At 45.4% G+C, this 12,587-nt stretch overlaps 1 protein-coding gene across 4 annotated transcripts in view; it reads right to left on the reverse strand.

Annotated features, from left to right (window-relative positions):
* The window catches only part of CACNA1B (calcium voltage-gated channel subunit alpha1 B), a 306,930-nt gene that overhangs the window by 4,766 nt on the left and 289,577 nt on the right, over positions 1-12,587 (reverse strand). For 3 of the 4 annotated variants that reach the window (XM_085320126.1, XM_085320123.1, XM_085320127.1), the window contains 7 exons: positions 12,057-12,165; positions 9,746-9,853; positions 8,330-8,442; positions 6,553-6,680; positions 5,514-5,640; positions 4,852-4,962; positions 151-358 (listed from right to left, as the gene is read on the reverse strand). In XM_085320126.1, the coding sequence (XP_085176252.1) occupies positions 151-358; positions 4,852-4,962; positions 5,514-5,640; positions 6,553-6,680; positions 8,330-8,442; positions 9,746-9,853; positions 12,057-12,165 (904 nt within the window). Of the gene's footprint in view, positions 1-150; positions 359-2,692; positions 2,729-4,851; positions 4,963-5,513; positions 5,641-6,552; positions 6,681-8,329; positions 8,443-9,745; positions 9,854-12,056; positions 12,166-12,587 lie in introns of all 4 variants that reach the window. The other variant, XM_085320125.1, reaches the window with a different exon arrangement.

A 12,587-nucleotide genomic window follows, 5' to 3' on the forward strand; every position in this document is an offset into this window, starting at 1 on the left:
ACAGGAGGAACTTTCAAGTGTGGGACAGGAGAGCTCTTTCACATGTGCAGACCCCAAACTGGGTCCCAAATCCAGATGGCAGATGAGCTTCCCTCCCCAACAAGACACCATTGTGCGCCTTAAGAGTCAATTCAATTACAGAGCACTTACCAGCTTCCCCATCGGCCAGCTGATGGGGGGACCTGTCCAAGGACTTCTGCTTCTTTTCTTTCCGCCGGTGGCAGCGGTGGTGATGGTGGTGATGTACCTGGTCTGGCGGCATGCGCTCCAGGGAGTACTCGTACAGGTGCATGGCATGAGGACGCTGTGGGGTCAGCGTGGAGATGGAGCGCTTCATGGGGCTTGTGTCCGGGATGGGCTGCAAGGCACACGGAGGGAGACAGAGCAGGGTGAGAGGGCAGGCCCTGCACCGTGGTAAGCTGATTGGTTCCCAGGATGGGAAGTGTTTTACAGTGAGGAATAGGGGCAAGGAAGGAAAGGAGAAAAATGGTTAAGTGGATACAACAAATGAATAGAAGGACTTGTGGAATGGTAGATCTGGTGCTAAATTTGAGGAGCAAATGTGATCTCCATTTGCTGAAATGGGCTTTACTTTTAGCATTGTGCCAGTCCACAGGTACTGTGGGYGCAGAGCAATATGCAGCACTTCACACCAAACACAGCATCACAGGGGTCAACGGTAAATTAGCAGGGTCACAGGGCAGCACAGTAGCCAAGCATCTCACAAAGACAGTTCCCCAAGACTAGTTTTGCCTAAAGCTACTTCAGGGCCTTTGATTATCCAGGAACAACTCTGAAGAGGTAAGTGTGAAAACGTATCTGGGCATCACATGGAGAGGGAGAAAAGTCAGCAATAAGAAGTGAGCCAACCCACCTAGTAATTACATCTGTCTCCCTCACTTGAGGATGATGGCTCTCTCAAACTTCTTAATCTCACTTCTTGTCCTATCATTACTCTCTCAAGCACCTGTGGTGAGGGCAAGCAGGATAGCATGCATCCCCTGYGATTCTACCAAGACTTATCCAGATAAGCTCAACCATGTTCCCGTGCCAGTGACAGCTTGGGACTTTATTCCCTTCCCTTTGGGTTCAAAAAAATTGCAAAAATGCTCTGCAGTAATCAATGCAAGTGCACTGTAAGATAGCTATTCTCACAGCCTTTCATCGCCCTATTGCCCAACCATCAGTGATAAATCTCACAAAACAAGGAAAATGACTGTTTCCTGTTCTTGCACTTTGCTGGCCTCCACGTGCTCTGCAGACTGCTCTGAGGAGGAGACGGGTCTTCATTCATTCTCTAGAGGCTTCCCTGGGTCTCTTGTTATATAAAAGCTGCTTGGTAGAGGAAAGACCTCAGACCACTGCAGTCCTGGAGAGGAGCTCAAGGTGTCCTTAGGACTTACCCTTGTTTGAATCCTCAATCCAATATGTGCTTCAAATGAGGTTCTGTTCTTTTCTAGCAGAACATTTACTTTGTTCACTGTAACCTTTCCAAAGAGCCTTGTATTATTTTTACTGTCTATGCTATTTTGTTTGCTTACCCTGAAATTCAGATCTCAGCTGCCCTGTGATATTTACATAATGCAAAGCTGGTTGTTTTGCAGCTCTATTCATTATTTTGAAGAGAAAGAACTGCTCTGCTTCCTTCAGGGGGCCGTCTCGGATATTAGCAAACTTGTCTTGTGTGCAAAGTTGCAAGCTTAGCTGAGTTTCTATTTGCCATTCTCTGTCTTTCAGGTCAGTCATCCAGATTTTGGTGCTTCCCACTGGAGTCTGAGGTGGAATGTTAGAGCTGAAACTAGGTTTGTCAGAGATGCAAGAAAGCCAAAGAGCACTGGCTGGGCAGCTGGGGCAGGGGAATACAACACAGCCAGATGCATCGGTGGGTCCCCAGGGCCTGCACCAGCTAAGTTAACATGAGTATGTTGTGCTGCATTTTTCTCCTCCTGCAGTCCTTGCTGTGCACGCTTGCCACAGGCAAGGAGTTATAAATCAGAGCTTCAGGTTGGTCCTCCCCACTTACTGCTGAACCTGAAGATAATGGAGGGGGAGAAGATCATAAACTGGCCAGTCAGATTCAAGAATCAATTGATCTGGACAAAAAAGCACACCAAGATGCTAAAAACATAGATGAAGACTTCTGAAATCCATTTAAGAGCTGCCAGGGAAAAGTCAGAAATGTCCCCCCAAAAAGGCCACCCAAGTCCATAAGAAATAACCATTCCTCTTTGGACCTGATTGTGTGCTTATTCCAGAGACAGAAGTCCCCACTGACACTAAAAGGAAGTGGATTTTAGCAAGCTAAAGAATGCCCTTCCCAGAAAYTCTGACATATTTCTCGTTATGTTAATGGGTGCCCATGCTCCACACAAGCCTCAGGAGACTCTGYCGTAGCCCTTCAGAGAGCTGCTAATTGCTTCTTCATTACCAAACCCATTGTTTTCACTTGCTAAATTCCTGTGCAACAAGGCATACAAAATAAATAAGCAAAACAAAAGAAAAACCTCCCTGCTATTAGAGCGTGCGGCGTGCAACAGTGGATCGAGGGAGCTGCGGCAAAGTGGATAGAGATAGCAGCTGCGTCGGTGCAACATTGTGCTCCAAATGAGAAGGGGGAAAGAAGAGGGTTAAGGAAGGTTAATTATTTCTTAACAGGAGTTTAATAGGATACAACTTAGTGCAAACTACATACTGCTAGGTAACTCCCAGGTGACCGTGCTTTGCTCCTCTGCAAACAATTCGGACAAGATGAGAGACATTATTTGAAGCAGCCCCACAGTACAGCCATGGTCAGACATCACGGCAGATGTGCAGCAGACACCGTGAGGAAGTTAGGGGAGGTGACGAGGGAAGGAGGGCAGCAAAGGGGGAGAGAGGAAATGAGATTGACAGCATAGGAAGGGTTTTTTAAGTGGAACACAAAAAGACAGATAAACAGCAGGCAAACAGAAAGGGAAATGTACCAAAAATAGGAGGAAAGAGAAAGTGTTGCAAGTAAGAGTTATAAAGAACTCAAAGTTTGGTGAGGYACCGGAAGCAGCGTGTAAGAGGGAAGGTGGGAGACACAGAGGGGGAAGACACACAGAAAGTACATCATTACTTGTCTGAAGCTACAACCACCAAAACATTACATTATTAAACAAGATTAGATCCACTCAGATATTACAGGCCTGATTCATAACTAAATTAGGCRGCTTTTATGTGGAGCAGCTGTGCCCTGAGGGACCCGTGCCATGCTTACGTGAATGAGACACTTGCTCCTGACCATATTTGATCCCTGAAAGTGGAGGTTTTGTACCTATCTCTTTGGGCACTTCTATGTGGTAATGGCAGCGGGGTGCCAACTGGACACTGCCACTCTTGGGCAAATGGATGCTCAAGCAGAGAGGTACCAATAGGACATTTCCTCCTAAAGGAAGCAATGGCTTTAGGGAAGTACCRAGAGCAACTCAGAAGTTCTTCCCTCTTTGCAAGAGGGCTCTGAGCAAATGGATCTTCCTGTCTCTGACTGTGACCTTRTTAAATCATAGTGGCATCAACTGCAGTCTGAGACTGCCATAGGAAGAAGTTTCCCAAGGAAAAGCATGTGCTATTGRTAAGTATTTTGCCTAGGAAGAAAAAAAGCTACTTGTTGTCTGGAATAAAGAGCAACTTTTGTTTTAGGAGGGAGGATGGGAGGGAAAACGGGGTTTGGGTGGGGAGGGTCTGTTTCWTTTTTAAGCATCTTGAGTAGTGTTCTTAATAAATCAAAAGAATCCCAGGGAACAAGGTCCTATTCAATGATTTTCTGGAGTCCTCGTAGAAAGGCAGCAGCCCCTAAAGTCAGCTAGGAAACTTGTAAGCCAATTAAGYGTAGCTTGTGTCAGCCTGAACGTGTTAGCAGGATGGACATATCTTGTGGTGCTATCGGTGTGTATTTAGGATGCAGCACATCTTTCATGTTCTGCTTCCCATGCAGAGTCAAGGAGAACAGCCCCCAACCACAGGCTATTTGCTTATTATTGTAGGAATCAGGCCATCTGAATGAAAGAGATGCAACTGTGAGTGCAAGATGTTACCAACAAGAGGTGGCTTGGTGACTGGAGAGCATCTGGGGCGATGAGYTAGCGATGAACATGTGAAATGCCCAGAAATGATCTGTGAAAACCATGGCATCCTATGCACCAAGGAGCATTCTCATTTAATCACCAAGCTGCTGTAAAGGCCAACTTTAATGATGAGACTTCTTTACAAGATGTTAAGCAAGGGAAACAAAATCCTCAGCAGCGTATTATCCATCGATGCTACAATACAGCAAATGCTAAATACTAYGGGAAGAGAAAGAAACAGGCAAGCTGCTTTGTGTCTCAATGCAGCCTTCCAGGCACAGACTCCCTGGTATTTCTCATAACTCCTACATTCATCACAGAGAATCATAGCCTCAGCACATTTCCAGTTTGTTTTATGGYGAGGACACTGGAGCATGCCTTGACACACTGCTTGCATAGATGGCACACTAATGTCAGTTGGAAACATACGCTTTCCAAGAATACAGGTCTGCAAACAGTATTGTGACCCCAGTCAATCAGAAWAGATACTCATGGGTAGGTATTCCTCAGTTAGTTACCCATACAACAGGATTTTTCTGCGTTGCTCTTTGCTGCAACCAGGGGTGAGTAAATCTGGGGACAGTGCTGTGCCTACACATGAATGCCTGCAATCCAAAGCACGAAGGCTTGCCACCTTTCTCCAGTTTCAACGAACATGTTTTAAAACAAAATACTCACAAGCAACTTTCAACAACATGACAAGAAGAGGGAATGCAGTGAGTTCTTGACTTACTCTCAATCTGCCACCATCAGTACAGCTCACCTGAGTTTCCGCAGCCAGGCGCGGCATGGAAGCCGCTCGGCCCTGGCTCTCCAGGCCTGGTTGGTGCTCTCCATTAGTGAGTGTGGGGCTGATTTCCCTCATTTCTACCACCTGATTGAGTCAAGAAATAGTTTCAGTTGCAAGAACATAAACATAAGCTTTAAAGTCATCATCTTAGCAGGGTTCTTCTAAGTTCAGTTTACTTCTGAAGATGTGCTAGTGGGGAAAGAGAGTAAACCAAGAGCAGTGGAGYGCAAAGGTTGCTATTTTTTGACAGCACTGTCTTCAGCACAGGCAACAGTGGCACAACTCTTCCACTAGCTGTGGCGATGGCTGCCAGACATCTAGCTAGCCAGGCCACCTCTCAGAGTCCATAYGAAATGACAGGGGAATAATGGACCAGGAAAAGAGAACTCTATCCTCCTTGGCAGCTTCAGCTGCAGGCACATATTTCYAGAAGAAGTGTCCATACATAAAGTCACAGTACAAGCTATCATATATATCTTTTTTCTCTKTAACAATGAAGCAAGCTTTAGGGTGTTAAGAGAGAGAGAGATACTTGTCTCTAGAGACAGAGGACCTCTTTGGTTATCAGGGAAGTGTCTAGCTTGATATCTATTGAGACCTACTGCATTTCACTCTGCTTTCACCTTTCTGCTCACCCGTTCAATGGGGATTTCTTCTGAGCGGCCTCGTTCAAAAGCTGGTGTCCTGGTTTCATAAAACACATCCTGGGTGCGCTGAGTTCCCCAGGAACTGGACTCTTTGATCCCACCCTCTGGAGCTGGCCTGTCAGAAGGTAGAGAGGAAAGAAAGATGAACTCTTTTGTAGAGAGGTTCTGCTAGTCTTTTTGTGATGAATACAACAGAGTATTCAAAACCCTTTGAGTTTTGAAAGGTTTCCCAAATCTTATGAAAATAGTTGCAGAACGGGCACGTTGGCTGGTGAAGCTATAAGGTCCCCTGCGCTTTGACAGGGCCATTTTCTGTGTAGCCTGAGGAGCCCATGAGTGACACAGAAACCAAACCAAGAAGCAGAACACATTTAAAAAAAAAAAAATAAAAAACTAAGGAAAAAACTAAGGAAATCAACTTCTGCAGCTTAAGTTCTGATGGAGAAGAATGAACAATTTTGGAGTTCAGGCACTGTTACGCAAGAATATTTTCTGCTACAGACTGGAAGAATCAGAACCAATCAATACCAAAGAATATGCCATAATATTAGAAAATATTGTGTCATGATCCTGAGGGAGCTCTTTGCTCTTGAGGACCATTAGAGTCCCCAAGAGCTCATCGCATTGTTGTTTGGTCTGTGGGCTTGGTTTTGTCTGGTTATRTTGTAACAATCCCAAATTCTTGTAATCAAACTCACATTTTAAACTAGCAATGAYGGAAAGCCCTGAAATTAAGACTTGGAGGAGATTATTAAGAAAACAGAGGTCTGGAGAATCCAACRTTGTCACCACATGCACAACTGCAGTCTGAGGCAGTGGTGGGTGCGGAGCCACACTGAGGTAGTCCAATAGCTGCCACTGGGACATCTGCCAGCCATGGCGTGAAGGGGCCACCACTCTTTGTGTCATGGGATGTGCTGCCCCACTTCCGAAGCAACCAAATTAGCAACAGTCAGAGTTGATGGTTATGCCCAGCATGCCCYTTTTCTGCATTACAGCTTTGGTGAGGAGGTCATGGGATACTCACAGTGCACCCCCGTTGTTGAGCGAAGCGGAGCTCTTTTGACGAAGGAACGCTTTTGCGTTGTTGAATGCTGCAGGCTGGGTTTGCTCCAAAGTGGCCTTCAAGGGGTGGAACAGTGACACYGGTCCAGGCTGCAAAGCACAAAGAAAGGCTGTCAGAGACAGACTTGGGTATGGAGAAAATGTCTGTGTCTTTCCCAGTTAATAAAATGTCCACTTAGTCACCCTGAAAGATTATCCCAGCAGAAAAAATACCCTGACCTTCCCAGAGCTGTAAGAGGCTCTGAAGGACAATTGCTGGCTTTCTCTTTGCACAGGGCAAAGTTGAAGAGAACATCTGTGCTACAATTCACATTCATTCTAAAAAATACTCCCCGCCGGCCCCAGAGTGCAGCAGGGTTTTCCTATAAGGATGTGAGTTTTCTCACGGGCTGCAAAGGGGAGCTGGAGCCCCAAGGGGCTGCGTAATTCAGGTCACCGTGACACTGAGCCGGGTTCTGCTCTAGCCTCAGCCTGCTCTCTGTGAGAGGGCCAAATGCGGCCACTTTGGATCCCTGTCCTGAGGATGCCCATCCTGAAGTCAAGTAGTTCTGTATCATATCGACAATCCCTGGGGATTCAATCCCAAGCCAGTTGCTCTTGGAGGAGTACATTACGTGTATTCATTAGACTGCCCTCTGACCATCGCGACAAGTCTACGGCGAGCTRTGAAGTACCGAGATGAGGATAAAACTCCTGCCTCAGAAAGTCCCTAAGGACAAACTGTGAGAAGCTTGACAGGAAAATCAACGGACATATTATCCTGCATTCACTCATTTCTCATACTCTTCCCCTAAATATTGGCGACTTATCACCTTCAGAAAGCTATCAGCCAGACCCAGTGGCTGTTCTTATGTGTGCCCATATTGCAATTCTTAGGAGAAAAAAWTGAGAATACTTAAATCCAATGAGAACTTTGTCACTGTCATCAGTAGTGTAAGATGTTTGTGTGGTACAGGATTTGAGGTTAGGTTGTGTAAGTGAAAGTACTGGCAGGATTTTCTTCCAGGCAATTCCTACTCCGTTACAGAGCAGGCCTGTCCCTGCAAGCTGTTTTCAGTTCTAAGCAAGAATCTCAGTTTCTGTCTCAAAAAATCACCACCCCACCACGCTGAAGGGCTATGAAGTGATATTACAGTGTTGGCAGGGATAAAGGAGATACAAATGAACAGTAATAAATGAACTGTTTGGGTTCCAATACGAATCACCARCCTCTTTGTCCCATATTCTAGTCAAAACATTTCCCCAAACGTTCACTCTTCAGTTTTAATAGCACAAGCCCAAAGAAGGTGAAAGCATCCAAACATCAACATGGAGATATTTCCAAGAAWTTTTGAAAATCTTCAAATCTTTTAGAGTCAAAATTGTTTTGAGGCAAAATTCCCATTTTCAAAAGTAACTTAGGCATTTTTGAACCAAAGTAACATCAGTTTTCAATACATCTTTGGAGTCCTAGCATGTAGGCCACTTGGTTTGGTGTAGACACCCACATTRCTTGATTTTTTTTGGAAGAGATTTTCAGACCTTCTGGAAATGGAAATTCCTTTTCTTTCTTTATATATATTTTATATAAATATATATATAATTTTTGAGGGGGAGAGAGAGGGAGAGGGACTTTCAAGAGAGGCTTCCATTTTGAAGACAGCATTTTCAAATCTCGCTTAGACAAACATCCAGACTTTCCATATGAAATGAACTCATGAGACTTGTTAGACTTGCCCACTCCTACAGAAAGTGAGTACCTGACACAGGCCTCCAGGAGGCTGGTGGACTTGCTCCCTGCTGTTTTTATTCTGCTTGTAGAAGTCGAATATCATGAGCGCTGCATAGACCTTCCCCACGGTCATCTCATCGGCTGGTTAAAGGATGGCGAAACATAGCAGAGACATTCAGGTGAAGAAAGGGAAAGGAGCAGCAGAAAAACAGAATAAGTCAAAGAGCACAATAAGTAGCAAAATCAAATGGCATGTAAACCAAGGAGAAGAGATTGCATTAGAATAATGAGGTAAAAGAAAGACAAAGAAAAGTGAGTGAAAGAAAAAAAAAGAGCAAGAGAAGATTATAACACACTTAAGATCAACTGTTTCCGATTCCTTCCTCCCATCTGCTACCTTTCACATCTGAGGAGGACGACCCTTCTGTCTAACCCTCTATGGAAAACATTCAGAGAGGTTGTGTAGGGGATGGGGGGGGAAAAAAAAGCAGCCAAGAAAACTCTGTGGCATTGTAAGCATGACCAACAGAAGACTTGCTAAATGAATASCAGATCTGCAGCCAGCTTTTTATCAACAGAGAAGTGTCATTTCTCTTCCTTTGAATTACAGTCACCTGGGGCATAATGGGCTAATACACTTTTAAACTGTATTTCATTTTTCCAGGTGCCTTTCTTGCCCTCACAGCTATGCTACTGGCCTTTCCCTACACGGMAGCTGTACAAATACCTTAAAGTGAAGGGTTAAAGCACCAGATATAAAGGCATCAAAAGCAGTGCACAGGAAAAGACTTAGGCAGTCACTACCCTCTGATTTGCACCTCATCTCCCTCATTTTTCTTAATTAACAATGCTTTTATTGRTCTGCATGGTTTCTCATTAATCAGGAATCCAGAGCCCTCATTTTGGCCAATCAAGAGAATAGCAAACTTTCAAATTTCTCAGCACGTTTGCCCAGGACATCATTAWATAACAAAAAGGCCTTTAGCACCGAAGTGCCTCACTTCTGACTACGTGAGTTCTCGGCAAACTTTAATGTTGTTCTCTTGATTTTCTGGAGCAGATTGATCCCACATGGCTGAAATAGCTCTCCTGTCCTGTTGGCATAGGCTGGAGGCAAACAAAGCTACGAAAAAACTCTGGAAAAGACCAAACAGGGCATTGCTCCCTTCTTAGCGCATTAGAAACCCACTGAAACACAACGAAGTACATGCCTGGACGTGACCTTGGCTTCCTTACTCCCCAGATAACCACAGCATGGAGATACGGGCTGTGAATGCTGGGGAGATGATACCTCGAAGCCCACTTACATCAGGATTCTTTGCTGCATCCTTGAGATGACTCTACACCTGCGTGAGGCTGGGGTAGAGCAAGCAAAGAGGAAAACACCTAACCGGGTTTCTGAGATGACTGGGCTGGGCTGGGTGCATGCAGGTGTACCACTTACGTTTATGAGGCGGCACCAATAAGTCCAGCGTCTTCTGGGACAGATTGGGCCAAACCAGCGAGATCTCTTTTCTCAGCTCAGCATCACACTGGTGCTGTTTCACACCCCCTGAAGAAGAAGGGACGAGATAGGAAAGGTGCAGGAAGAAAGGGGAAAATGCTGGTCCGTTCAGCACATACCACTGTCTRCAGTACGCAAAGGACAGGGCGATTATCCCTGTGCCGTTTCGGGGACCAGCTGCAGCAGACGTTGCGGATGGGATTGGTAACCTCCTCCATCACACAGAAGTGCCTGACCTCAGCATGGCCAGCTACTGCTCCTATCCGCTGTCCCCTGTGCTATTGCCTCAGGCCTAAACTTAGGCTCAGACTTATTCTAGGTGATTGTAGGTGCCTCAGCATTCAAGGGACCATATACTGCCAGCAGAAAGAAGTGGCAACCACTAGGGTTCACGGCAGAAAACCTGGGCAGAGCTGCTGCTCCAAGCTGCATTTGCACACGCATTTCTCCCAGTTGGCTCTAAAGGGAGCTAAGCAGAACTATCTTCCCAGCTTCACCACCTTAGTTAGGTGCTTAAAAGCAGGACGAATTTATGCGCAGTCCTTTTCYTTCAGCTCTTTTCAGAAGCACAGTAAGGCTTAACAGGAAAATCACCAAACTACCAAATTAGATCAAGGCCAAGCTAATAACAGTCCCGTGAATTATTATAAACCCTCTCCRCCACCATCACCTATTCCTAGAGTGTTTGGGAAGGAGACAAACRTCTAAAATATCGTTCTGTGTCGACACCATGAGACAGAAGCTATATAACAACACAGAACAGAAAGAGCCCAACACAGCGGCTTTATTCAAATGCCCAAAGTGATGTCTCAGTACACAAGTGGGAAGTGATTAAAGTCGGCGTACGCCAACAGGCCACTTCCCAAATGGACGCACTGCACACCAGGCAATTAAGCAGCCCATCTGAATGACAGAGATTATTTTTCTAAGAGAAAAATAATGGGAGGAGACTCTGGGTACGCTGCTAAATGGTGGCTTGAACTCCCACACTGAATCTCATTAGGGAAGGTTTATTAAGGGCCTGTTAGTCCCACTAAAGACTCAATTAAATGCAGCCCATTAAATCTATTCAAACCAAGCACATAGCAATAAACCAGGTCAAGAACTCACAACCCACAGCAGACACAAACCCTAGAAAGAATCCAGGACTATCAGTTGAGCTCTACTTTCCAGTTCCCTTTCACTATGTGTTCAAACAAAATAAAATAAAAAAAATCAGACAAGTGCCATTTTCAGCTGAAAAAGTCTGTCTACATTGCTGTTGTTGACATGTAACTAGATTCATAAAATAATACTAACTATCAGGACTTCAGCATCCCCAGCAGTTAGGTTACCATATTTAGTAGTAATCATAAAGGTAATTACTGCAATAAGGTGTTGGCTCCTAAAAACCCTGGCAGTCTTAATTGTACGCATAAAAATGAGAGTCTCTGCTCTTCTGCATCCCTCTCCAGGGGTGTTCCAATGGTYACAAAATGTTCTCTTCCATCAGCAACACCTACCCAAAGCATCAAAACCAAGAGTTTCTACAGTTTATGAGGGAGGTAATTAATACAGAGGGAGTAAAAGGTTAGTCTGAAAGCACTTAGGAAAAGCACAACATCCTAACGCAACCATGCTCTTCACTCATAAGAACACTGTTGCCTCCTGTTAGCTTTTAAATTAGGTATAAAGGGGCTTTGGCCAGTCATGCCTTGATTCTGACCCCAGCTAGAATGATTAAATAGYGTAATGACCCAGAGAAAAAGTCAGTGTATTTTATTATATTGCAGTGTTTAATTGGGAAGTCAAGTATATGCCTGATTAAACACTTAAAGAATTAAATTTTATCTCAAGGCAGAATACAGTTCATGGAGCTCTGAGGGACTGCTTCCCTACCAGCAGACAGCAGCTTTCTAGAGGATGGGCTTTCCCCCCCTCCTGCTGTCATTGCTAAGGAACAAGGTATGGAAATTACTGTTCCCAACATATAGCAATCTGTACGTGCTGCAGTTGAGGGCTCCTGAGGCGGTCAAACACAGCCCTCCAGCCCACCAGCATCCCCKTGAAGGTAGGGTTGGCCTTGGGACCCCTCTCTGTTACCCAGTCCTGTGCCCTGCTATCACCCTTGGGTATTGCTGTATGACAGGATGGGAAGAGGAAAGAGGAGATTTCTGCCTGGATGAGGGTTCCTGGGGTTTCCAGAGGACTGGGGAGCTCCCACCAGCCATCAACCCTCACCTCCCTCTGCCACCACCACCTCGCTTCTCACCTGTGGCAAGCTTGATTTCGAGAGCAGTCCGGATCAAGGCCATCAGTGTGGAAGTGAAGTGAACTGTTAAATCTTCAGGTGAGATMGGCATGTTCATCCGCACCAGGCGCTGAAGAGAGAAATGGAGCTGCTGTGAGTGTTGGTCAAGATTTCTCCCCCCGCCACCCGTTCCTTGAGCCCTTAGTCTTCAAAATGGCCAGAGCACAAATGTTTGCCCTTCTCACATGCGAACCATTTGTGCACTGGGCTAAAACTCATCTTCCCCATAGAGATGTCAAATCCTTTTTTTTTGGAGCAAGTCTGAATTGCAACGTTCGCTTTAGCGGTTAAACAACTGCTTTGCCAGCATTTATACTGCAGTCCTACAAGGATATTTTTTCCAAACTAAACTGACTGGAATGTCCTCATCCCATTTGAGAGTCCAGTCTCCTGCTCCTAACAGTCTCCAGCTATGGTGCTGCCTGCAGCCTTACTACCTGCAGACACGTGGCTGATACTGGCTGTCCCAGCCACTCAGCTTCTCRGGCGAGA

Source organism: Rhea americana, unplaced genomic scaffold, assembly GCF_003343005.1.
Source record: "Rhea americana isolate MKP2758 unplaced genomic scaffold, rheAme1 scaffold_61, whole genome shotgun sequence".
In the NCBI taxonomy this organism is placed as follows: domain Eukaryota; kingdom Metazoa; phylum Chordata; class Aves; order Rheiformes; family Rheidae; genus Rhea; species Rhea americana.